Here is a 24,504-nt window from a genome sequence, read left to right on the forward strand (position 1 = left end):
TGTTACAGACCAGACTGTTCTGTCATTGCTACCACCTTTTATTTTTCTATTTTCTTTTTTTTTGGATTTTAGGTGCCAGGTCACCAGGAGACCTCAGGAGATAGTCCCAAGGTAGTGAAGACAAGTCCTCTGAGCTTTTGTTTGGAGTGGTGCCCAATGACCACAACCATCTGAAGAGCATGTTTGTTAAACGATGTTGTGACATGTTATTGGCTGGCTTATCTGAGCAAGTATAATCATGAACGCAATATATATGCAAACATTTTAAGTGCCCCATTAATCAGATTAGTCGAATGATAAGCTCACTACATTCTTGGACTCAGCTCCTTATGGGTTGGGTGCTTTTTCTGCCTTGCATATTTAAGCACTGTATCCCATCATGTATTTAGTTTCTTTCTCTGCTTAGCCAGAAGCTACAGCAGCCCCGAGAGGGGACCATGGGTTCCGAGAGGGAGCGGAAGGCTTCCCCCCGTTCCAGCCGCTAGCGGCGGGGCTAATCCCGCTGTCGGCGGCGGCGCGGAGCCGGCGGGCCAAGGGCACGGAGCGCGGCCGGCGGGGCGTGCGCGGAGGGCGCCGGGGGCGGTGCCGGGCGCGGGCCCGGAGCGGCGGCGCTGTGAGTGCGGGGCTGAGGGGTGCGCTCCGTGCGGGGGGCGGTGCAGGGGCAGGCCCGAGGGGCCGCGGTGCGAGTGCGGGGTGGGCCATGAGTGGGCTGTGCGCTGTGAGTGCAGTGTGCGTTCTCAGCCGGGCTGCGCTGTTTGCGCGGGTGCGGAGCCGCGTGTGCGCGCGGCGCGGCGGGGCTGGGCGGCACAGCGGCGCTGTGAGCGCGGGGCCGCAGGGCGGGCGGCACGGACACGGCCCTCGGCCCGCGGGCTGTCCCCTCCCGGCGCTGCTCTCCCTCCCCGCTGCTCCCGGCTCGGAGACCCCCGCGGCTCTCGCCATCGGATCTCTGCCGCCCATCCTGAGCTGTCCAGGTTTGAAATCCTGCTTATGCCTGCCCTCGTGGTTTAACCTTTTGGGAGATCGCTGCTTGCTAAGCAAACTCACCCCGTGTGTAAGTAGGCACAGCAGGTCCGTGAAGGACGAAGAGGCTCCGCGCTTCGTTTCTCATTTTACTCGTGATGCGCTGGTTGGGTGCTGGGGCAATGGCTCAGCTCGGGAAATGAGTCCTCCTTTGAGGTGCTAGAAGGACCAACTTGAAGCTTTCCCAGCCTTTTATAACCATAGGGGCACTGTTCCCATCAGAGCTGGTTTATAGCAGTGTTGAAAGGGGAAACACGGTTCTGGGGAATGATTCTGCACGGGGTGTAAGGCGATGTGTTACAGCCTCGTTTATACTTACAGCCCCTCTGCCCTATGGGGTGGAGTTGAAACGTGTCCATTTGCTTGTGTCTTTGCTTTTAGTAACAATTTTTCTGTTATTAATTTTATAGTGTGAGAAATGAGACAGTTAAAATATAAGCAAAGCCTGAGAATCCAAAAAAGTGGAAAAGTCTAATTTGAGCTTGAATCTGCAGGACCTGGAATTCTTGGATCTGCTGGGCTGGAACAGGAGGGTTCACTTGCTGCCCAGCACCTGCTGTGCTTTCTGTAAATGCTGACTTGTATTATTGGTGGGTCTGTTGGTATTCCCTTTCCTCTGCCACCTCTGCAGACTGGCACAGGGTGCATCTTTCCTGCTCTGGATCACCAGCAGACCAAGCAGTGAGCTCATCCTGTATTACCTTCAGATCGGTGCTTTTTGCAGTCTTTGCTCTATGAAGTATCTCTCATCTCCATGGTATCCATTCACTGATCAGAGATCTAAATTTTTCCATACACAGTGTCTAGCTGCCTGTTCCCTCTCCAAGAGAGCTGGAAGATTTCCAAAGTGGTTTGCCAGAACTCTTTGCTCTCCCTTGCTTGTTGAGATGTTGGGTTTCTTTAAAACAGTCTGAGAATGGGGTAACAACTAACTTCCTTTCAAAGGAAGGAGTATGGCTTGTTTGCTTGATACAGCAGCCTTTTCTACAGCCACAGCCAAGAGCATGGAATTCAGTAGTGAACCATGCACGGATTGGGATGAAACCTAAAAAGATGATTGTTATTCTCAACACAATGTGTGGTTTGTTAGGTCTTTAGAATGGTAAAAAGAAAGGAAAAGAATCCCTTGTGTTTGAAAATTACATTTATGCCACAAGAAATGCTAGGAGCATTGCACACAAGCTGTGCATTGATTTTGGTGTTTACAGGCCAGTTTAAGTAGGAAGAGTCCTAGGTTTCTCCAGTCAGATCCCTGCTTCAAGCAGGGCTAAGTTTGAAGGTCTGACAGGATGCTGTATTTTGTAATCCTTAATGCTATTTAAACACTCATGAAATCTTGATGAGCATGTTACCAGGTTATTGTGAATTGTAAATTTTCTTTATAGGAGTTAGCTTACAAAGGTATTTGTAGTCATGACGCATTTGGGGGACAGAGAATGTCTCATAAAAAAATCAGCTTGACTTCTTTGGGATACGCAAGTTCTGACAAAGCTTTGAAACATTTTTAGGCTTGATACAGAGCGTCTTGGGGAAGCTGGAGTGGGAGAGAAAGGAAGAACAAACAATGGTCAAAGTTGCTTTAGGTTAGAGGGTATTCACTAGTGCAGTCCAACTTGCAAGAGCATTTTCTTTTTAGGAAAAGTATGTAAGGAAATCTCTTACTTTGAGTCTTATTGACATCTTGAAAACAGAGTCTTCTTTTTTTTTTTTTTTTTTTTTTTTTTTTTGGACACAGCTGCAACGGGTCCTGTTTACACTGTTAAAATAAATGTTTAAGGATAGCTGTACTCTGAATGACAATTTTTTCTTTGGTTGTGGGTGGGAGGGAAATGAGACATCTAGAAAACAACGTTTTAACTGGTCTTGACAAATGTGAAGACCATCCACTGGCACTTAAAACAGGATTAAGATTAAACTTGTTTAAATTCTGGTTAACTGAGTACTGACAGACCACTGTTACTTTGTAGATCTCTTTTGATCACCACAAAAACATACACACAGAAAGATGTTTTTCATTTTTTGTTTGGACTGTACTGTTTAAAGGGGAGTGTTCATTATTTTCTGGAAATTTTAACAGTTGAGAGATGGAAGATCTGATAGTCTCAGAGAAAATGATGCTTTTTAGCAAAGGGATTAAAGCAGGTAACTGACCATAGAAACACTGGATTAATTCTGTAGTACAGCCTCAATACTAATAATTTTGTCCCTAATTGTGATTGTGCATTGTGATGACTTTTTAATTTTTTCCGGGGTTGTTTGTATTATTTTGGCATATGGTGTGCATGTATGAAGGGGTTTAAAAAAAAAAAAAAGAAAAAAAAAAAGAAAAGAAAAAATAGTTGAATGATTAAGATACCTTTAATGGATCTTTGGCTGGATTGGACAGGGGGTTGGCAGTGGGAAGGCAGAGGCTGCGGAGCGGGCTCCTCCCCAGCCAGCCCTAGCCCTTCCCTGCTCTGCTGCCCTGCCTGCGGGATCTGCTCTGGTCCGTGCTGCTGGCCGGGCTCAGCAGCCTGCATGGGCTCCGGTGAGTGTTGCACCCCTGCTGCGGGATGCTCTCCTGTCTCTTCTTGTGGGTTATGGCTTATGGGATGCTTGCTTGTATCTCCTTATCGCTGCTCGGTGGTTAAAAACTTGATCACAAGGTGGTTGTGTTTGTATTTCAAGGTAGCGGGGAGGGTTGTGAAGTCCTTTTGAGCTTCAGATTTCTTAATAAACAGCAGCTAACCAGAAATGAACTGCTAGTTGTAAATGCTCAGCTGTTTTCCAGACAGTCTCGGCACTTGGGGTTCAATGACATGATGCCTGTCTCGTTAGCAAATGTTTTAATAATCCTGCCTGTTGCTTCCCATGCATATTTTTCAAAGTGGCTCATTATGGTGTTTGCTTAGCAGGGGAGGAATTTAGGTATCACCCTGCAGAGCTGCATTTTCCTTTTTTCTATTTATATAAATAGCAAAAATTCCCATATTTGAATAAGGTTGGGGTATTTGTCACTCCATGGAGACCAGAGTCCAACTAAACTGAAGAAGTGTGTTGACTACGTTTAATGATTTCCTACCGATTGAAAGCTGACTTTTAGAGATGCTGTTTATGCCAATAAAAATGAAAAGCTATGTGAGAACTACTCATTAATCACTTGCCACAAATTTTGTGACATTTTTATACACAAATGATGTGCACAAGGGATTAATACTTGAGTCCCCCTCCATCCACTGCCTGTAATTATAAATTTTGAAAAACACCTACTTCTTGAAATCCAAACAGTTGGGTAATCAGGCTCTAGAAGGGAGCAGGGCTTTACCCTTTTGGGTATTCCACAGAGATTTTAAGTCTTAACACAAGGATATTGCTGCATTACATACATTTGTTGTTACATTTGCATCATTCCAATGGGTGGGGTCAGGATGGTCTCTGATAGGTGTCAGAGGCAGATATTAAAAAATGTCATTACAATGTGACTTCATGGTTGAAAGATGTATGTAAACAATGTAGATACAGTCAAGGAATTCTTGCCTTGGTTAGAAAAGTGGTGAAATAGGGTAGGATCTGTTCTCTTATCTGTATGATGTTTGTGTAAACTGGCCTTGTTTCTTGCTCAGGATCATGGATTACTTAGGTTTTTAGATACCATGATACTGGTTCCCTTGAAACCAAGTACGCTGTTAAAAGAACAATGTGGTGTTCTTTTATTTAGGTTTTTTTTCCCCCCCAACGTTGCATTTGTTTATCAGTAGTATTCTGGAGCTGAGTTTAAGGATAGAAAGGGGTTTTCTCACAGAAGATTCTGGGCACAAAAGTGAGGAGCTACTCCTAATTGGTTCTGAATTCTGGCAACAGCTAGGTGTGGGGATAAAGACCATGTGTATGTCTGGCTTATTGCCTCACAGCTCAAAAGAGTAATTAATATTTTTGTACATTTATTGGGGTGGGAACCTCACCCATACAAAAATATATACAGACAGCAATATTTACCAAAATACTCTATCAGGAAATAGGGTTTTTGTGGAAAAAAATTGATTCTTTCTAATGTGTAGTGCTGCAGTTATGTGAGTGCAAATATAGAGTGGTTGTGATTTAAGTGTACAGTGACAATATACTGCCAAAAACTCCAGTGACTCTTGTACCAGTTATTACTCAGAGCTGGATCTTGAACTTTGTCCACGAGGCAGGGCCTGTTGTGATTTCCAGCATCCCCATTAACTGATACTGCCTCTCTCTGGAAGCCCTTTCCAGTCTTGTGAAACACTTGCAAGGGTCAGGATTGGGCTGTGGGGGCTTTCTGGATGGAAGGTGGTGACACAAAATTGCCTTCTAACTTGAGCCACCAGTTTTAAACCACAAGCAGGGTTTGTACTTTAACACTGGAATATTTGTATGTAATAGTTCCCATTGCAATGCTATCAGCATATTCCAGCTGGTGGGTGTGAGTTTAGGCTGTTTGTTCCTGCTGTCCTTTCTGCTTTACCAAGAGTGGCAGTTAGCACAGAGGTGCTGTCCCAGACATGTCTGTAATGCTGGATCACTGGGTAATAAAATGGTTGCAAGTCTACATTTTTCTGTCTGCAGGCATGAGCTCTAAGTTTGGCTTTGTGCCTGCTTTGGTTCTCAGTGGGGAACTGTAAGGAATGTGAAAGGTTACCAGGTATGATGAACCAGATATAGAAGGTTTAAATTTATTTTTTTCCAAGTCCTCTATAGTATATTTGTAAAGTTCACTGTTTAATATAGATTAGTTTGTGTAAAACATTTAATCTACAAATGCTTCTATTTTTTGAAAGAAACTGCTCTCTTACTGTAATTATTTAGGTTACTGGTAATGTATAGGTCTTATTGTTAGAGGCTCTTTATTACACACGTACACTTTGATTATTTTTCTCCTCCTCATTTCATCAGAGCATTTAAGTATTAATGATTTGGTCTGGTGGGAAGGATAAGAACATCTTGTTAATATCTAGTTTTGAAGTAGGTCAGGCACAGAACTGGAATATAATCTCTATCTTTTAAAACCAATTCCAGTACACTAATAAACATAAGATCATCTCCATTAAACCAAAAGTACCTGCTTTTAGTTGTTTTAACCCAATTCCTCCTCCTCTGGCCTCACTGATGTCCAGTGTCAGAGCTGTTCTTTCCTTCTCTTTCCAGAAATGTCCTTCCTGCCTGACCTGGGGGCCTTCACCATGGGCATGTGGTCTGTTGGCCTTGGAGCCATTGGAGCAGCTGTGACAGGGATCGTCCTTGCTAACACTGACTTATTTTTGTCCAAGCCAGAAAAGGCTACATTGGAGTTTTTAGAGGACATAGACCTAAAAACTTTGGGACCAGGTAAGATTCTGGGTATTTCAGACCACATTCTTCAAGAATTGGACTTTTAGAAGAACCTTTCTAAGGCCAGTGTTGGAAGTAGTTTTCTTAGTCTTTCCTAGTTATGACATGTAGTTGAGTGCCCTTGATATCCCATACTTGTGGTGAAGGAAAAGAAATCAAAAGTTATTTTTGGATGAAACAAGACACACTTCTAAAAACCAATAATGCAGTAATCTCCTCTTACACATATAGAGTTGTTTTTCTGTTAGAACTGTATTTGAATGTGGAATTCTTTGCAGTGCTTTGTGTTGGTCCATAAAGCATTAATCATTATAAACAAGAATTACTGATGTTATTGTTGATGTTGTTTCTCCTGTAAAACAGAACAAAGGACATTCAAAGCAAGTGAGCTATGGAAGGAGAATGGTGCAGTGATCATGGCTGTACGAAGACCTGGATGATTTTTGTGCAGAGAGGTACTTGCTTGGCTTGGGGATTAATTACGAAGACTTGAGGTCTACTTGCATAGATAGTCTGTAAATAAAGGGAGGGGATGAATAGGCCAGTCATCAAATACATCTCAAATGTCTGAAAGGTTTTGTTTCATGGTTCAGACTGGTCACTGGCTAGCAGCATACTTAATTTCCTTTGCAGCTGGTTTGTATGGTCCAGGTCCTGAGCTTTTTCCTTCTGAAGGTAATGGTTACATGAATTTTACATCTGCCAGGGACCTAGCCCATGGCAGTTAGAAAGGGAGATTGCACAAGATTCAGTTGGTAATGAGTGTTATGGGCTATTTATATGTATATAGTCCAGAATAAGTCTGTGAGACAGGTAGTTTCTGGTCAAATGCAGCCCAAGACTGGATTGGCAGAAAGCCATCAGATAAAGCTCATGTGCCAAAAAAAGAGGTGTGCATAGAGGGAGTACCTCCCTGTTCTGGGTGCTAAATGTGAGGCAGAAAGGTACAGACTCTGAAGATAAGGAGCTCCTGTTCCATAACAAGGTGGGTTGGAAAACAGATTTTGATCCTTAAGTTGACATTAGGCTCCTTGGGTGGAGCTCCTTGGAAGCAGACATCTAAAATATGATTTGAATGTACCAAGTGTGCCTGGGAACAGTCAGAGCACCTTGCACCTTGGATGTTATGTTTCTCATAGCTATAGGGAAAAATAGTTATTATGTTGTTACTCACTACTCTATAACATGGAGTAATTAATATTGTAACCTCTTCATTAAGGCATCTGCTCCCATCAGTAGTAACTGCCTAAATAGGTGTAGAATTCATGTAAGGTTTAAAGTGCTTTGCTCTCTGAACAGGTGTAGCATAGGCAGGAGGAGAATGCACTTATGTGCCTGACTCTAACTTTCACACACAGTCAGTCAGGAATCCAAGAGTGATTTTGTAGTAGTTGTAGTATTACTGGAAGTTTCAAATTTTCCTGTCTCTTCATCCCTGTTTGCTCCTTGGTGCTCAATGGATTCTAGGTGTCCTGCAAGCTTTTCAGTTGAGGTATTTCACTTAGGTGACTGAGAGTGATAATGTAAACTGTGTCCATGTTTTTAAAGTGTGGAGTTGAGTTTTTTGGTGGGAATTCTGTCCTGTAAAAACGATCTTTTCTCCATGGGAGATAGGAAACATATTTTCAGCAGACACTCTGATCTGTTCAAAACCTCAGGGATCTTTGTACAAACTGTGAGAATTGGGATTCCTTTAGGAGAACAAAATACCCAGCAAATGAACGGTGACACCTTACACTCTTACACACCAGAAAAAGCAGTTTTGCTTCTGGGATACTAAAAGTCTATGAAGAAATTCCCTGATTTTTTTTTTTTTTTACTGGGAGATTTAGGAAGGAGAGTGTATTATTACTTACTTCATTATTACATTCATATTACTTCATTACTTACTTTAAACTGGTACAGCCTGCAGCTGCACAGAGCCCTCAAAATACTTTGCAGAAGTACTGATAATGATGGCTCTCAACTTGGAAAAATGGATTGAAAATTCTGAAAAAGTTAAATGATGTACAGGCATTATATTTTTACCATTCTTAAATACTTCAAAAGATAATTGAAGCCCTTACAGGCAAGGTATATCTACAACTTTAAGTTAAAAATATATTTTATCAAGTAAATACACAGAAGAATCTGTTTCCTTCATGTTTAACAAACAAAATTGTAATAAATCTGATGAAGAGCTGCCTAGGAGTACAACTAGCTTGAATGTTACAGGTCTGTTTTTGGTTTGTGCCTCAAGCTAGGATTTGTGTGTTTCTGATGGTCTTGAAATTCATGGTGAAGCTTTCCAACCTCCGTTTATTGACTGAAATGTTTGCGTTTTTTCCTTTGCTTAGGAGGCTTCTGAGCTCTCCTCTCTGAAACCCCAGCTATCCAAGCTGGGTGTCCCTCTCTATGCTGTTGTGAAAGAGAAGATAGGGACTGAAGTGGAGGATTTTCAGCATTATTTCAAAGGAGAAATCTTTCTCGATGAAAAGGTATAGTGAAATTTGTGTTCTCCTTTCATTTAAAAACCAATCTATGAATGTCCTCTTTGAGGAGCTTGTATTAATAAGTAGAATGTAGTCTGGCTGAGAAAGGATTTAGTAGCACTGTAGTTTAAGAAGTTAATTGGCTTTGTTTTTCTATATTTATACATCCTGCTGAGCTTACAAACTGCAGTGTAGCTATGTACTGATAATGTGCTATTGCAGGATTATTCCTCCCCTTTAACAGGTAAACAATATGGCCTGTAATATTTATTCCTTTCTTTCACTGGCTGTGTGACTCACTGATGTTTATCATGTGCAAATCAAGGTTTGAAGGGGACACATATAATTAATTCATGATGTACAGGCCAGATTGCAGTGATATGGCTTGTCCTGGTACACTGGCACGTGCTGGATTGCTAATCTCATGTTCTACACAACCACCGCCCTGCTTTCTCCCTAAACCAGGAGACTCATTAAAAAATCATTTGAGTTCTGAAGAAAGAATACTTAATACTCATAATCTACTAGATCCTTTTATTTTCTCTCTCTCCCATGCCTGTGTGAAAGAATCAGGCTGAGTTTAACAAAAACCCAACAACTAACTGACCAAAAAATATGTTTATCACAAAGCACCGCTGCTGTCAGCAATAGGGATGTAGGTGTACATGGGGCTTAAATACTTGTGGATGAGCTTAAAATCCACATGAACGAAAAGTCCTTTTCCCTTTGTTGACTGACATATTTTCTGTTCCCCTGCAGAAAGGCTTTTATGGTCCACGCAGACGAAAAATGATGTTGTCAGGCTTTTTCCGCGTGGGAGTTTGGCAAAATTTCTTCCGTGCTTGGAGAGGTGGATATAGTGGAAATCTGGAAGGAGAAGGATTCACGTTGGGAGGTGTATATGTGATTGGGGCAGGAAAACAGGTACTGCAGGCCATCTAGGAGGCTTTTGTCTCTCATATAAGAGCAGAAGTTTGTTTCCTGAAATTGTTTGGTTGGGTAGTGGATCTTTTGCAGGGAGACATGTCTGAATTTCTCTCTTGTGTCTTTGACCAGGGTGTTTTACTGGAGCATCGTGAGAAAGAATTTGGAGACAAAGTCAGCCTTCCATCTGTCCTTGAAGCTGCTGAGAAGATAAAACCACAAGCTTCATAAGTGGAAAAACAGTTGCACATGTTTCTGATTAGAGCTTGACATGTAGAAGTATCCACATCTTGAATATGTGGTGTAATTGCTTAACTATTTAGGGATTAATGCACAGGAAAGATTCTCCATTCAAACACAGAAAATGATGAAAATCCTGTTGGATTGGTTTTGGTTCCTTTGCAGCCTTCCAGGTGGTCAGGATTTTGACTAGTCTTTTGTATCTGACTGTATTTATGAAAGGCTGGGTCTAAAATCTGACCTAGCCTAGATGTTTTTCAGTCAGAGACAGTCAGTTGAAAACCTGTCTACCTAGGGAAACACAGCTCTGCTAAGGCTGTAGTAATGGAGTACCAGCTGAGGGGAAAAGATAATAAAACTTATGTAAATGAAATGCCTTTGGTTTTTGCTTTTTCATTAACAGGTAAATACGTTTGTGTTTCTAGAAGACTCCACCCTGTCGGTCTCACTCTGAGATTTTGCATTCAAGACATGCCACTGTGTCTGCACAGTGAATTTCTTGTTAGTTCACTACTGGCTCTAGATCTTCTAAGTCCGTGATTCCCTGCAAGGAAGATAATTGTGGCTTGAGGGCAGGTTCCTTTCTGTATTTAAGATTATTTTTTAAAAATTTGCATCCTTATGGATGAAATTCTTACCTTTTCTTCTTAGTATTTATGTCCAGGTAAAACTGATTTTAACAAAAAATATTGATATGCTTTTCAGGGTCTGTTCTTCACAGTTCCCGGAAACAACACTAGCAGTGAGGATTTTGAGTGATTCATATGTTTCATTTGGAAACTAAATAGAAATTGGTCTCATATGCTACTGTCAGCTGAAATTTGTGTGTGACTGTTTTGGAGGATGGAGGAAGGAACAGGATTTGGAGAGTACAGCAGCAAATTGACTCTGTGATATGCACTTCCTCTATAGAGGGTCTCCTCAGAGCCATGGACAGGTGCAGAGAACCATGAAAATAAGGAATTGTGTCTGGGGATTCTTTTCCTGGGTTTTACCACTGAAAGGCAGTACTGGTATCGTGTGCTGACACAAGGCCCCTAAAAAGTTCAAACATTGTGTGAGTGTCCACTTGTCTGCAGTCTGCTTATAGATACTTGGGAAAGGCCCAGTTTCCTACAGTTGCAAGAGGCTATGAATAGCAAAGATCTTACAGCAGGAGTATTCTGGATGGTGGCTTCTGTAGAGTTCTGAGTTCTCTTTCTCATGGGAAATAGAAAGCTTTGCCATTTCCAGAGAATAGCTCTTGCACAAAGACCAGCAAAGGAGGTACTGCTCTTAGACTTGCATTTCAGACCTTGTCCCAAGGATTCTTTGTGCATTTCACATAAACATGAAATGTGAAAGGCATAAACAGTCCTTGAAGAATGGGATGGAAGCCAGATAAATTCCAAGAAATTGAAGATAAAGTGACGTGTCTGTAGAACCTGCTGAATCTGGAAAGTATCTCCCTACAGTTTTGTGTACAAGCAGCTGAATTGCACCCATTCTGTCAGCTCTGGCTGCCCAGTCAGACTGCAGGGAGCCTTAGACAGTGACAGGGATGCCATGGGGCTGCAGCCTGCTCTCAGCCTGCCCAAAGAGAGTGGAAAGAGAAGTGGGAAGCTATGTTGTCCAGCAACATGGAAGTATAACGGCTGAAGTGTTCTATAGTGTAAAAACATTTTTAGAAAAGCCCATGAAGTCTTTTTAAGTTTATTAAAGTACTAATGGAAACTGAAAGTTCTCTGTTCTGGCAGGTTCCCCAGAAACCATATCAGACCGAGGTCTTTCCCTGCTCTAAACAGCATTATTTCCCATAAACAGTTAGTGTGCTTCTTGTTTGAAAGTTACATAAGCTTACTTGCATTTCAAATTTTTCTAACCCTGTCTTTTAGAAATCAAGTCAACATTTGGAACCCTAGAAGGTAAAAATGACCTTTGAAATTGTTTGGAAAAATTGTTATTGACAAATCTGATTACTTTTTTCAAGCCAACCTTGGACTTATTTGGAGTTGACTCATCCTTTCTGAACCCCATATTGACAAAATAAAAATGGGAAGGATTGAAAAAGAGATGGTACATAGGAGCTAGGAACAGCTAATTACCATTGGAAATGGGCTACTCAAATAACTAAAATTAGAGTAAAATAGTAAATGAGGTACAAATGAAATCTAAGTGAATTTCCAATACTGCAGACTGAATTTAGAATGTTCACTGGGAAAAAAGTACAGTTGTTGATTTTGTTGTGCTAACAGCTACCTCTGCTGGCCCAGTTCTTTGTATGCATTTAATGTTTTGATTTTTTTTCTTTTAACACAACATGTACCCAAAATCTAAATCACTTCTCAGCACATCATACTTTAGCACTCAGCTGGTTACTGGAAACTAATAATTAAAAGCTTGTTTGTTATTCTGAGATGAGCATTTTGAACCTATGCAGTAAGATATTGTGTTTATTTTCATCTTTAAGGTTGAAGATGGATCAGATCAGTAGGAAAGTGCACAAAGTGCAAGGGTAGGGATTGAGAAACAAGCTGTAGTAATTTCTCTTCAATCAACTTCTCCTTGTTTGTCAGCGCATGTATCTTTTACACATTAACTGGGGTTAATGAAAATATTTCCAGCATGAAAATGCTGTGAAGTCAATGATGTAGGTATAATATTGAAAAGTGCTTAAACTTTAGGGATCACCAATTGCATTTCCTATTTGCAGTGTCCTTTTAGGGCCATTAGAAAGCTGGTCTGGCCCAGAGGGTGTTTTTGGTTCTGCATTTTTATTTCCCCACGCGCATTACCTGTTCACACGGCTGTCACAGTGCCTGCCCTCGGTGCCATTCGCGAATATCCTCAAGGAGACAGGGATGCCAAGGGATCCCTGCTATTTTCTGATGCGCTTCCTGTGATGCACTGTGGTAGGGGAAAAAAAAGAGCAAGTTTCTCTTTCTTTCCGCACCGCTGGATGTCACTGCTACCCAGCCAAAGCGCAGGTGAGCAGTGAACCCCAGGGATTTTCTGCAGCAGATTTGCTTAGCACGTTCCAGGAACAGAGTGCTGTAGGGTCCGATTCGGCTGGAAGAAAGCTGTTGGGAAAAACATCTGTTCCTGCCATCTTTTCACTTGTATGGACATTTTCCTTTAAAGAATAAGAAACGTGGAGGAAGATATACTCTATGGACTGTCACGATCTGTGGTATATAGATATTTCTAAGTGGAGGGAATAAATTATTAACAGACTCACTGCAATACTTACAAAATCTAACCTACTGCACTTTTTGTGGCACTGATTTCTGCTCTTGCCGGGGTGTGCGTGGCTGCTTTGAGGGACTGGAGCAGAGAGGTGCAACAAGCCGCTGGCAACAGCAGGGGGAGGTGGGGAAACGCTGTGGGACTGAGGACAAACTTTAACTGATTGAGCCTGATCCCCTGCAATTTTATTTGGTATATTAGTTTGAGTTAGTGAGTTGGGGGTTTCTTTGAATTTTTCAGAGAGAAATCAGAGTGCGGGGATTGAATTAAAGCTTTTGGATGGATTGAAGTATATTAAGTTATTCACACATAAGGTAGAGGTGTAGGTTTAAGTTTTATGATAAGTGAGTTAGCAAGTTTTAGAATGAGCTTAAGTGCTTTTAGTAAGTGAAAGGTTTAGATGTTAGAGTAGAAGTGAGAGTTTTTGTGAAGGTTGAAAAACATTAGTGTTTTTAGTGGAGGCTTTAGGAATGTAGTTTTAGAAATAACAGAGCTCTATTAAGAATATTGCTTACATTTTTCAGATAAAACAAGATAGATCATATGCATAGTTTATACGTAACCTGGCGTGTTAAGAAATTAGAATTCTAATAAGTTCAAAATTAATAGTCCAAGTTTATGTCTTAGCTTGTTAAAAAATTCTATATAAAACATACATTAAAAATGCTAATACTTTTTGCCATCACTTTTTACCATTACTTTTACTATTTTACTTCTACTTTGTTTGCCACCATCAACACCCAAAAAACCTCCAAAAGTTGCCCAACAACATCAACCCCACCAAAACCTCCATAAACAACTGCTTCTACCTAAAACTTTATACCAAAACATAACATAAACTTTAATATCTATAACTTTACTTTTAAAACTGATGTACTTCTATAATAAACAACATTTTAACAACTATTAACCGCTTTACTCATTTAAAAAAATAACCCAACAAAATTAATACCCAAAGCACCAAAAGTCTAACCCCACATCTGACCAGTTCCATCCTAAGTTATTATTCTTCTAATCAATCTCAAACGTGTTAGAAAGACTTCCCCTAAAATATTTTGCTTTCTCTCTTAGATCTGCTACTGGTTTCTTTGTACTTGAAGTTGCTTAAGGTGTCTCAGTAGCTTCTGTGGGCTTTGTTTCCTTGCATACCCCTCTCTCTTAACATCATAATTATCAAAACCACATGACAATTCCAAATTTAACCCTGATTTCTGGATGGCTCCCTCCATAAAGACTTTTTTTTACACTGAAAAATTGTATTTAGTGATAATGTTGAACATATACAGTGGTGGGCAGTTCTGGTCAGCTACTGCTCATGATGATTTCATTAATTTTAGAAAACAGTTCTGCAGTAGTCAGAGGAAAACAGCATTGACAAACTGTGCATGAACATTGGCCTGCACATGTGCACTTACAAATTCAGATTTCCTATTTTCATTCCTGCAGGATTATTACACCTTACTGCTGAAAGTGACTGTCTTTTAAGAGTGTTCCAATTTGCCCTAGCACTTAGTTAATGGTTTCTGTGATGGATGAGATTTTTACTCCAATTTTCTTGGCAACACAGTGAAGCACTGTGCGGAGATAATGTCAAAGGCAAATAAATGGGACACAGAGAGGCTGTTCGAACCAGCTCGGTGCTAACAGTGAACACAGTCAATTCAACTATGCTGTCAACTGCTAACACTAACCATTTTACAAATGGTAAATTGCGAGAGAACCTTATTTTATCGACAAATGCCCTTCCCAATTCCACAGTTCTTACATCCTAAAGCAGCTGAATTTCCCAGAAATTTCCCATTTTCCGCGTTTACTCTTAGCAGTTATTATTTCACCATCTTCCTATCTCTCACAGAATCAGCATGCTAGAGCTTTCTGCCTTGGCTCTGGACTTTCTGAAGATGTGACTCAGTGCTCTGTGAGATTACTTCAGTACTTCTGGAGGCTGGCAAATACTCCTCCACCCTCTAAAAGAAACCAACAATAAACAAAAACCCAAACTCCCCATTTATTTGAATTACTGCATGTGGGAAAAGAGAAGGAATCTCGATCATGTGAGCGGAGTGGGTGACACACTGGTGTGTATCTGCTTTGTCAGACATCAGAAGGGCGTGGGTGAGGGAAACTGCATTTACCATGAATCCTAGCACGCTTTTGGTTGTCAGCTTTGATGAGTGGAGAATGAGCACACTGGAGAAGTGCTAAGCTCACACCACTCCATTGCTCAACAGTTCCTTTCACTTCAGCGCTGTCTCTGTGAGCAGGCTTGCTCCTGGGGCAGGGGGATAAGGAATTGCCCACGGCCCAAGGGCTGCAGCAGGGGAAGGATGCGGAGCGAGGCAGCCTGTAAGAACACCTGTGGTGCTTCACTGCCTCCCTTGGCCTTGCCTTCCTGCACACAAGTGTAATTTCATTAGCGAGGCACTGAAGAGGTTGGTTTTGCTCTTTATCTGAGAAAGGTGACAGAAATGTTTCCCTGTGTCTAGGGAGATCACAAGGTGTGGAAAGGGAACAGAAGGGAGCGCGGAGGTTGGGAGCCAAGCGAGGAGCAGGAGAGCATCTCCCACCTGCCAGGCGGTGCTGCCTCAGGTGGGAGCCATCACCTGCTCACTTTCAGCAGCTCAGCCTCTCTCCCGGGAGGTGTAAAAGCCCTGGGACGCCTGGCTCACAACACTCGGGGGTTTTTATTTGATGTCTTTCCTCCACCTCCTGGCTCTCCCGGCAGGTTCGGCCGTGCTGCCCGTACGCTCAGCGTGTGCTGTCCCCGACCCACCGGCCCGCGTTGGGATCCCAGCGGCGGTACGAGGCGCCCTGAGGGCTGTGCCGCAGGGCCGGGGACGCGGCCAAGGTAACAAAGCCGAGGGGCCGTGAGGGGCGGGGGCGCTGGGCCCGCAGGCTCCGCCCGGGCCCGGGGGTGCAGGGGGAACGCCTGCCAGCGGGTCACGGCGGGAGAGGCCGGCGGGAGCCGCGGGGTCCGGAGCCAGAGCCGGGTTTCCTGCACGCCCCCTTTGTGTGGAGCACGGCTGCGTGCGGAGCGGGCGTGGCCGGGACATTCATTTCCGCGCTGCCTCGGCCCGGCGGGAGAGCGGCGGGGCGGCTTGGCTCAGCTCGGCTCGGCTCTGGGGCACGCCCGGCTCACCGGCTGGGCTGACGGGGGAGCAGGCTCCGGGAGCGCCGCCGTGTCCATGGACTAGCCGAGGCAGCGGAGGGACCCCCGCCTACGCCCGCCGCCGCCTCGCCCTCCGCCCCGCTCGGCGAAACTTAGCGAGCAGGCTCTGCCCCGGTGAGTCCCTGCCCCGGGGGTCGCGCCGTGCTCCGCAGTGCTCCTTTCTCTCTCCGTCCTGAGGCTCCGGCGTTTCTGCCCCGTCTCCCCGGGGCAGTGTGCTCCCTGCAGCATCCCCGGGGGCTGGCGGCCGGCGAGCCGCGGGGAGCAGCGCTCCGGCTGCCCGAGTTTCCCGGCAGCGCGGGGCTACGGCGAGCCCCTGCCATTGTCCTTGTCCATTAAAGGAAGCCGGAGAGGCCGGGCGAGGCTTCCTCTGGGAGTTCACGCTGGCTTGTCTCGTTGAGGTGCTGGGGGGGAATTAAGAACAAATATTAAAATAATAGAAAAAGGCCTTTCGGTGTGCTGCAGCCAGCTCGCCCGCTCCGTTGTCCGCCGCCGCCCCGGCTGCAGCCAGACCCTGCCCTGAGCCCAAGCTGCTCAGAGGGAGCAGCGGCGCGAGGATTTGGGCCCGTCACTTAATTTTGAAAATATTTTAACTTTAATTGCCTGCGGGCTGTGGCAGTGAGCAGCCTCCCTGACACCCTGCTGCTGAACAGGCCCGGCCGTGGAGCGCGGTGCCAGAGGTGATGCTCCGTGGGCAGTTCTGTTCTGCCTCTTGCTTTATCTTCCGTGCTCTATGTAGACTTAGCGGTTCCATTTTAAAACATTCTGCATAAAAAAAAATAAAACCCCACAAAGAAACCTAACCCATGCTGTAAAAGAAGCTACTTGTTTGTGTGTTTTTTCCTTTCTATAGTGGAATTTCCAAGGAGGTGGTGGTGGTGGAGGTGTGAAGGGTATTTTAAAATGACTGGCAGGACAAATTTCTTCCAGCACTGCTCTTTACTTTGGTTGGGTTTTTGTTTGTTTGTTACAGTGACATAAGCCTTGTAACCTAGAACTCTGGATAAAATGGAAGAAAGCAGTTCCTAGGGAGTGGAAGCACCAGGGTGTGTCTTGTTCATAAGTACTCTCTAGTGAGATGACCCATCTCTTCTGGCTGTCTCCAGCAGGGAGTAAGGAATCAGTACTGAGACACTCTATACTCACAGTGAATCTGTGAAACTTGAAATGCTTCGGTGTGGAAGGTTGAGATGCTTGCACTATCTGCATTACAGAAGAATTGTGTGCAGAGAAAAGGGCTCGGGTGGGAATTCAAGTCTAGTCATTGGTGTGAAGTGGGAATTAGCTGTGGCAGAAACTACTTTGCAGCATTTGGTTTGTGTGTTTTGGTTTTTTTTTCAGAGGAATTCAGGACACTTGTGTTCTTAGAAGGGTGCTCTTTATCCTTTGGTTAATAGCACTGGGAGAAAGTACTTTTAGGGTGTGATCTATGTCCTTTTAGCTCTGTTCTTGGAGGATGGAATATAGCGTTGTTGCCTGTCCTTAGAAAGTTGTCTTGCTCAAAACTATAGTGCCACTGAAACAGGAATTTTTAGAAATAGCTTTCCAAACGTTTGGAAGTGCATCTATACTGGAAAGACAACGTGCAAGTAAGTTACACAGTTGGCGTTTTGTTGTATGTTTGTTGATCTTGTTCCCAGGTGGACTTGCTGAAGGTGCAGTCTAGGTCTGAATTATAATAATGAAAAGCTGGGGTGATGTGTGTTCTGTGTGATTTTTTTTTTTTTTTTGTGTAAGTTGATCCAGTTAGCTTCCTTTGTGTTGTAGCCTTATCTCCAGTCCCCAAATCAGACGAAAACTCACTTAAGTCTTGTTTGTGTTTCTGGGCACAGGCTTTGCCTGATACTCAGTGCATTGTAGGCAAACTAATCTTAGTGTTTTCCTGTTCAAGGCCTTTGCTGTCCTTCCTGCCTCCTCTGGGGAGCGGGAAGGTGGGAGAAAAGAAACTAAAAGTGTGATCTTTTAGGAGAAGTGCCTCTGCAGAGCCTTCACACAGGCAACACACCTGACAGGACTGCAAGGGAGTGAGTTCTGGGCTGCCTTTTAGTAGCGTTAGGCCTTGTAATACTTAATGAAGGGACCATAAAAAGCCTTTGCTCTGAGCCCTAAGATGCTGTTTAATTGGCATGCTTTCCTGGGTATTGAAGGCATAACTTTTTGCCTCTTGGGTGTAGCAAGAAAATTGTTGACATGGTGTCTTATGAATTTGGTTGTATCTGGATGATGAATGAGTTTTTTGTCTGCTTCTAATGAATAACTGAGGAATATTGGATTGCTTTGTTTTGAGGCTGACCTCTAATTTTATGAGAGGGTATTTTTATCTGGTTTATAAAGCTTTTGTGGGTGGCTACTAGTGTGCCATGACCTGTAAATGGGTGTTTGGAAGAAAGAGGAGTTTTTTCTGCTGACAAACTGCTACAATTGATTGTCACAGTCTGTGAAGTTTCTCATTGTGGATTAGGTGTGGCTAACAGTTTGAGCCCTGATAAGTGTGAATAAATTAAACTCTTGTTTTGATTTCCCTGTGTTAGTTCAGGATTCTCACTGGGGTGTATGTGAGGGGAAGTGGAGTTCACAGAACAATTGTCGAAACTGTTCCACAGATCCTGCCTTTATTTTTTTTTACAAAAAGTTTCACCTGGGTGGGGTTTGGAAAAAATCTGTGAATTTCAGACACGTGTTACTTGTGAGCTCTCTGTGCCACGTTGCTTTGCACTGTTGACTTCTTGTGTCAAAACTTCCTGTTTTTTGGTACACTAGACTTTGCCACCTGTGGTGCGTTTCTAAGGCTAAGAGGGCTGCAATCCACAAAATCCCTGAACATGCTGTGGCTCTCATTTTGCTTCAAGCTGAAGTAGTTCAGATAAAGTAAATTACACCCTCAAACAGTAAATGGTGCAGGCTGTTACTAAAAGGGAATTAAGCAGAAGTTATTTCTAGATGCAGGGGTTATATTCTAGATCCAAAGGATGGTTGTGTGTCTTCCTCTCTGGTCTGGCCCATCCTAAAGTCTCTGGCTCTTCCAAAGCTGTGCTGTTGGTGGCTTGGGTGCAGCTACTGATACTGCCTTCAGCCCCTGGCACAGTCTGGGCAGGAAGAGGATCCTTGTCCTTGATCCTTTGGCTCATCTTCAGACGAGAGTATCTCCTAAAGGTTAAGAACAATGTCAGAGATAGTCACACTAAAGCTTATCAAGGTTAGACATGTGTGGGTTTTAAAGAGTAGTAGTTTGGATCTTCCCAAGAGTACAGGAATCTGAATTTTGATTTAGCAATCTAAAAAGAAGGGGAGGGGCTGAAATGTCTTAAGCTCTGATGACTTCATTTTAAATGCACAATTTAACTACTTAAGTATAGCTAAAGGGCATATTTGAATTTTTTTGGTGTTCTAAACCAACTTTATTCTGGATAAAATCTGCTATCAGATGGTCAGTCTGCTGGAAAAAAAAAAACATTGTTGGGCAAATTCTTCTATTTTGGGAATGTCACAGGTGAGGATAATAGCAAAGTGCAGGTGTTGAGCATCACCTGCAAAAGTGGTGATCCTTCTGTGTTGACTGTTGAAGAGATTGTGATATTTGCAGTTGAAACCACTGCCTTGAATGGCCAGGCTTTTGCTAAACTTTTTGGCCAGTCTGACATAAATCTTGGAATTGAAGCCCTCAGAGAGAAGAACCACTCTGCTTGATTATTCACATGTGAATTCTGTTATCACTTGTGCAGAAGACCTTTAACAAATGAAAATAAAATATCCTGGCCACAATAGGAACTATGTCCAAATCCAGGGCTCTTAACTGGGTTTAAAAATAAGTTTCTTTTCTGTTCTGGTTCAAACTGTGTCTCAGCCCGTTTGGCAGGGAGGAGGAATCAGCACTTGTTTTGCTTCAGTGTTTCCTGTCTTTCTTCAGCTCTTTGGGGGCCAAGCAACAGTGTTTTGTCATTTTCATTGGAGCACAGCTTATGATGATACACGTGAGTGGAATATTTTCTGCCCTTCTCTAGGGTAAAAGCTCTTTGTGTCATTGTCTTCGGAAGTTGTGCAAAAGCTGAAAATCCTAGGCCTGTCCTCATCCTTTATCTAAACCTGTTGCAGTAAAGAGCAGATGGGGCTCAGTTTCTTCATGCAAAATAGCCAAGTCTTTATTCACAAAACTCATATTTTATAGGAAATATCAGAAGGCCCTGTTAGACCTAATTGGCTAACAATATATTAACACTCAGTTTATTGGTTGGTAAATGGCTAGGGTGTACGTCTGTCAAATCTCTCTATTTTTGGTTAGTTTACATATTTTGTTCACTGATTCTCATGGGACAGATGTATTGTTTATGCAGGTGCAAACTTTTATTTTTCTAACCAGAATAGGTTGTTGCATTAACTGACTTTTCATTCCTTTGATTCTTTCTTATGGGAACTTACAAGCTACTGCTACCTTGGCTAGAGTAGCAAGGCCTAAACCATGTTTTATAAGACCTTTTTTTTTTTTATATCTCTACCTGTCTGCAACATAAACCTGAGTGGGAAAGGCAAGGGTGCAATAAACACAGGGCTCTGCTTCCCCTTGATCTTTCGTTGTTGAAAGTTGTCTTGATATTGTAAAAGAGCATCTGTAGTATTAGGAAAGAGTTTCTCTCTGTTTTATGCTCCTGGGCTAAAGAATAGGCATTTATACCAAACTGATAAAGATCTTCATGGGAAGACCTATCCTGAGACCCACTGATGTATCTGGGGCTCTTTGGCACTAATTGGCTCAGGCACTTGATGAGCTTGTGTGTGCATTTGGCTTTAGGGTTTGTTTTATTCTGGAATTCTCGTTCTGTTTCAGGCAGGTTGTTAGTGTACAACCCTAAATACATTCACGTGGCCCAACAGCTCTTTCCAGAAATCTCTTTTCCTCTTCTAAAAGCTTTTGTTTCCTGCTCAGTGACTAAATAATTGATACTTGAGTATCTCTGCAAAGGAGCTTTAAATAATTGATGGACTGGAAAGTAACAGTCAGGTGTTTGAGTTACTGCACTTGCTGCTACGGGATGAAGCCGAGTATTTGGAGGCAGCTTAAAGCTGTAAATTTTAGTATTTTAAAAAACCTCATTTGTTCATCTTGGCAAGTGGTGTGTTCTTGCTTTGAGGCATAAGATGGATACTGAAATATGTCCATTGACTTCTAGAAACTTCTGGAATATGAAACAAAAGGAATAGCCTCAAGTAACTTGGATCCGAAGGGAGACACCTGAGAGGTTGGATTTCTGTCTTTATGTGACAGCAGCTTTCTGACTGCCAGGGTACTGAGCTGATTGTTTTGATGCATATTGCTTTTCCCTCAACAGTTTGTTATTAGATGGTGTTCAGGGAAGGACTTCATGTGGGTGAAATATGCCTGCAGTGGTGTAGGTAGCTATATCTCATAAAGGGTAAAAATAGCAAAGCTTTCTACCCTGCCCTGAGTACTAAGTTACTTCAGTTTGGCCACATGGCAAGCCTGCGGAGCAGAAAGGTTCATCAAAAAAGTTGTCTGACTTGAAACTAATGGAAGGCAATTAGTGACATGACTCTTGGAAAGCAGTTGGTGAGATGGCTCTTGGAATACAAGGGAGCTTTCTTTGCCAAGTGTCCACTGAGCTGAGCTTGCAAAGGGTATTTTGACAAAGTGGTCAAAACAGCTCCTGCAAAACAGTGTGTTCAACAGAAAGAGCCTGTCCAGCTGGGGCAAGTGAAAAGGGAAGGTGTAGTTCAGCTTTGTGGAGTTGTTTTCTCTGAGTTGTTTTCTCTGTGGAGCCAGGCACACTGTACTGTCAGCCCATTCACATGGCAGTTTCCTGTGTTGTCACGTTTTTTCCATCAGGAGGTAACGCTTCTCGTTTTACTGAAGGCACGGGTTAGGAAGTGTTTGTGTCTAAGCTCTGCACCTTCTAATTCTGCTGGCGTGTTTGTAATTAGCTGTTGCAGAGACTGAGGTTTATGTTGGAAGGAGCACTGACTGTGTCCCTTCACAACCTTTGTTGCCCTGATCTCTAAATGGCACTGTTGTTCTTGGCATCATCTTGAGAGGTGGAAAGCCTGTTTTTCCTCCTTCCCCAGGGGCGGATGCAGAGACTTTGGGCGAGACAGTCAAGGCTTTCTCACGACCTGCCAGAGCACTGGGTTTTGGGGGAAGGGCTGGAGCTGTTCAAACATGGACTTGTCCTGAAGCAGCATTGGTTTTTGTCTTTTTAATCTTCCCTGTGGTGTAGTAGCATGTGCAGGGTGCTCTGCAAACCTACTTGCTATAATTCCCAAAACATTAACTTGTTCCTATGTATTTGGGCTGAGACATTATTCTGCTGAAGAGCTGACAGTGGCTAGGATTGTGAGACATTGGTGAAGGCTGTTTTGTTCCATCTTTAAGTTTTTCCACTACTGCCTTAGAGGTTTATCTTCTGTTTGGGCTTTGCAAGTTTCATGAGTGTGTTCCTATACCAGATAGGAGATCAAGAGGTGAATTGCAGGGTGGTTGAGCTGTCTGCGTGGCCACAAAGAGCCATTTTCTCTTGTGGCCTGTAAGCTGGTGATTGTAGTCCTTGGCAAGCAAAATGAGGCTGTCCTGGTTGTGTTAAGAATGCAGCTGCTGGAGGTGGAGGGCAGCAAAAGAAAGCTTTGAGAGCATTGTCCCCAAACCCTCCGTACCTTTCCCCAAAATGTAACATTCCCTGGTGCCTCATTTAAAATGAGCGTTCCTCTGGTGCTGAAAGCATAGGCCCTGTTAATTGGGGTATGAAGGGAGGAAAAAAAGAGGTTTTATGGATTGAATTCCACATCTTGTTTTTGTGACATGGAGTCAACATCATTTAAACAGAACAAGTGGTCAATGTAATGAGTATTATCAGATATTGCAGTCATTTCTTAGCGTGCTCATTATCAGAGATCAGATTTCAACCTTGGAATGAAAAATTATTTTTAACAGAGAAATACCTTGATCTGATTTAAACTGTTAAAGTAAGTATCTATTATAAGTAATATATAGTAATCTATATATATAAACATATAGGAGTATTCGGTGTGAAGTTTAAGAAATATGGTGTGGATGTAGACAGACTAGAATGTAGAAGGACATTATATCCAAAGCAAGGAACATTTTTAAGAAAACAAACCACAAAACCCAAAGCAAATTATATGCTCATCACTTGTTTGTTGCATATTGCTATAATCAGTCTCTGGGGGTTTTTTTCTTATGGAAAGAGAAAATGAAGGTATATTCTTTTAGTCTGAAATATAACTGGGGACTGAACAAGTGGCATTCCTGGAAGTGGAGAAAAGTCACAATATGTATAAAAGTTTAGGATGTTCTCTGAAGAGAGTGTATTTGTCAGCAAAGAAAGTTGGTGGCTTCCTGTCTTTTTTTTTTTATGATATGAAGTGGTACAGCAAATGGAGGGACCCATTCTGTTCTTTTGGTCTGTGTGGAGGTATGGGAGGGAGCAGACAAAGTGTATAACATAGGTTCTGTTATTGTTGGATTACTAAACAGAAGTAAAAATACTCCCCAAACTGGAAGTTCTGGCTCCTCAGATAAGGTATTTTCTTTGTAAGGCTTCCAAAACCTTCTGTTAGAAGGGAAAAAAAAAATCAAATTATGTACTTCTTTTAAATTAAGACTTTGGGTTTTGCTTTACAAGTGTTGATGTTATGGAAATTGGTTGTGTATCTGCTCTCATGAGAGGTAGGAGAAAGCAGCTGAGAAGTTTGGGTCAGCTAAGATTACTTTGGTTACTTGTTATGACAGGTTTTGCACCCTGGGGTGGATTAATTCCTGCTCAGAATGACTAACCAGCTTCTGTGTTTTGCCAATACCTGAGCTTGCTGGGAAGTGAAATGAAAGAATGACTTGTGGCTTGTTGAATGTAGTGAATAAATTGCAGCACAGGCAAAGTCCTATTCAGGTGAAACTTGTCAATAGCTTTCTTTAATAAAGTTTTCATAGACACTAAGTATTTTTCTAAACTTTTCTAAGATGTTAATGAGGCATCTGTTGAACTGTAGTGATAGTATCTAGTGTTGTTTTCACTTACCTCGGTGTAATGAGTTTTAACTCCAGAGGTTTATCCAGTAGTGCTTTTGAGGATAAGGTCAGTGAAGGCCCTACATCCTATGCTC

The 24,504-nt window shown here is 42.7% G+C and overlaps 2 protein-coding genes across 6 annotated transcripts in view; both read left to right on the forward strand.

Moving 5' to 3' along the window:
• The first annotated feature begins 566 nt into the window (after positions 1–566).
• On the forward strand, positions 567–10,359 carry PRXL2A (peroxiredoxin like 2A). Of its 4 annotated transcripts, none has more exons than XM_033066238.1 (6): positions 567–613; positions 6,169–6,348; positions 6,715–6,806; positions 8,688–8,828; positions 9,582–9,746; positions 9,879–10,359. In XM_033066238.1, the coding sequence occupies exons 2-6, from the start codon at positions 6,171–6,173 to the stop codon at positions 9,975–9,977; spliced, it is 675 nt and encodes a 224-aa protein (XP_032922129.1). In that variant the 5' UTR covers positions 567–613; positions 6,169–6,170; the 3' UTR covers positions 9,978–10,359. The 4 variants fall into 4 exon arrangements, with proteins under 4 accessions (XP_032922129.1, XP_032922127.1, XP_032922131.1 ...); XM_033066236.1 differs by lacking the exon at positions 567–613 and adding an exon at positions 829–971; XM_033066240.2 differs by lacking the exon at positions 567–613 and adding an exon at positions 973–1,051.
• A 5,627-nt stretch (positions 10,360–15,986) lies between these two features.
• The window catches only part of TSPAN14 (tetraspanin 14), a 34,832-nt gene continuing 26,314 nt past the window's right edge, over positions 15,987–24,504 (forward strand). Inside the window, exon 1 of one of the 2 annotated variants that reach the window (XM_033066029.2) lies at positions 15,987–16,059. The gene's annotated coding sequence lies outside the window, so the exon portion shown is untranslated. Of the gene's footprint in view, positions 16,060–16,269; positions 16,495–24,504 lie in introns of those variants that run through there. The other variant, XM_033066028.2, reaches the window with a different exon arrangement.

This window comes from Catharus ustulatus, chromosome 8 (assembly GCF_009819885.2).
Source record: "Catharus ustulatus isolate bCatUst1 chromosome 8, bCatUst1.pri.v2, whole genome shotgun sequence".
Lineage (NCBI taxonomy): Eukaryota > Metazoa > Chordata > Aves > Passeriformes > Turdidae > Catharus > Catharus ustulatus.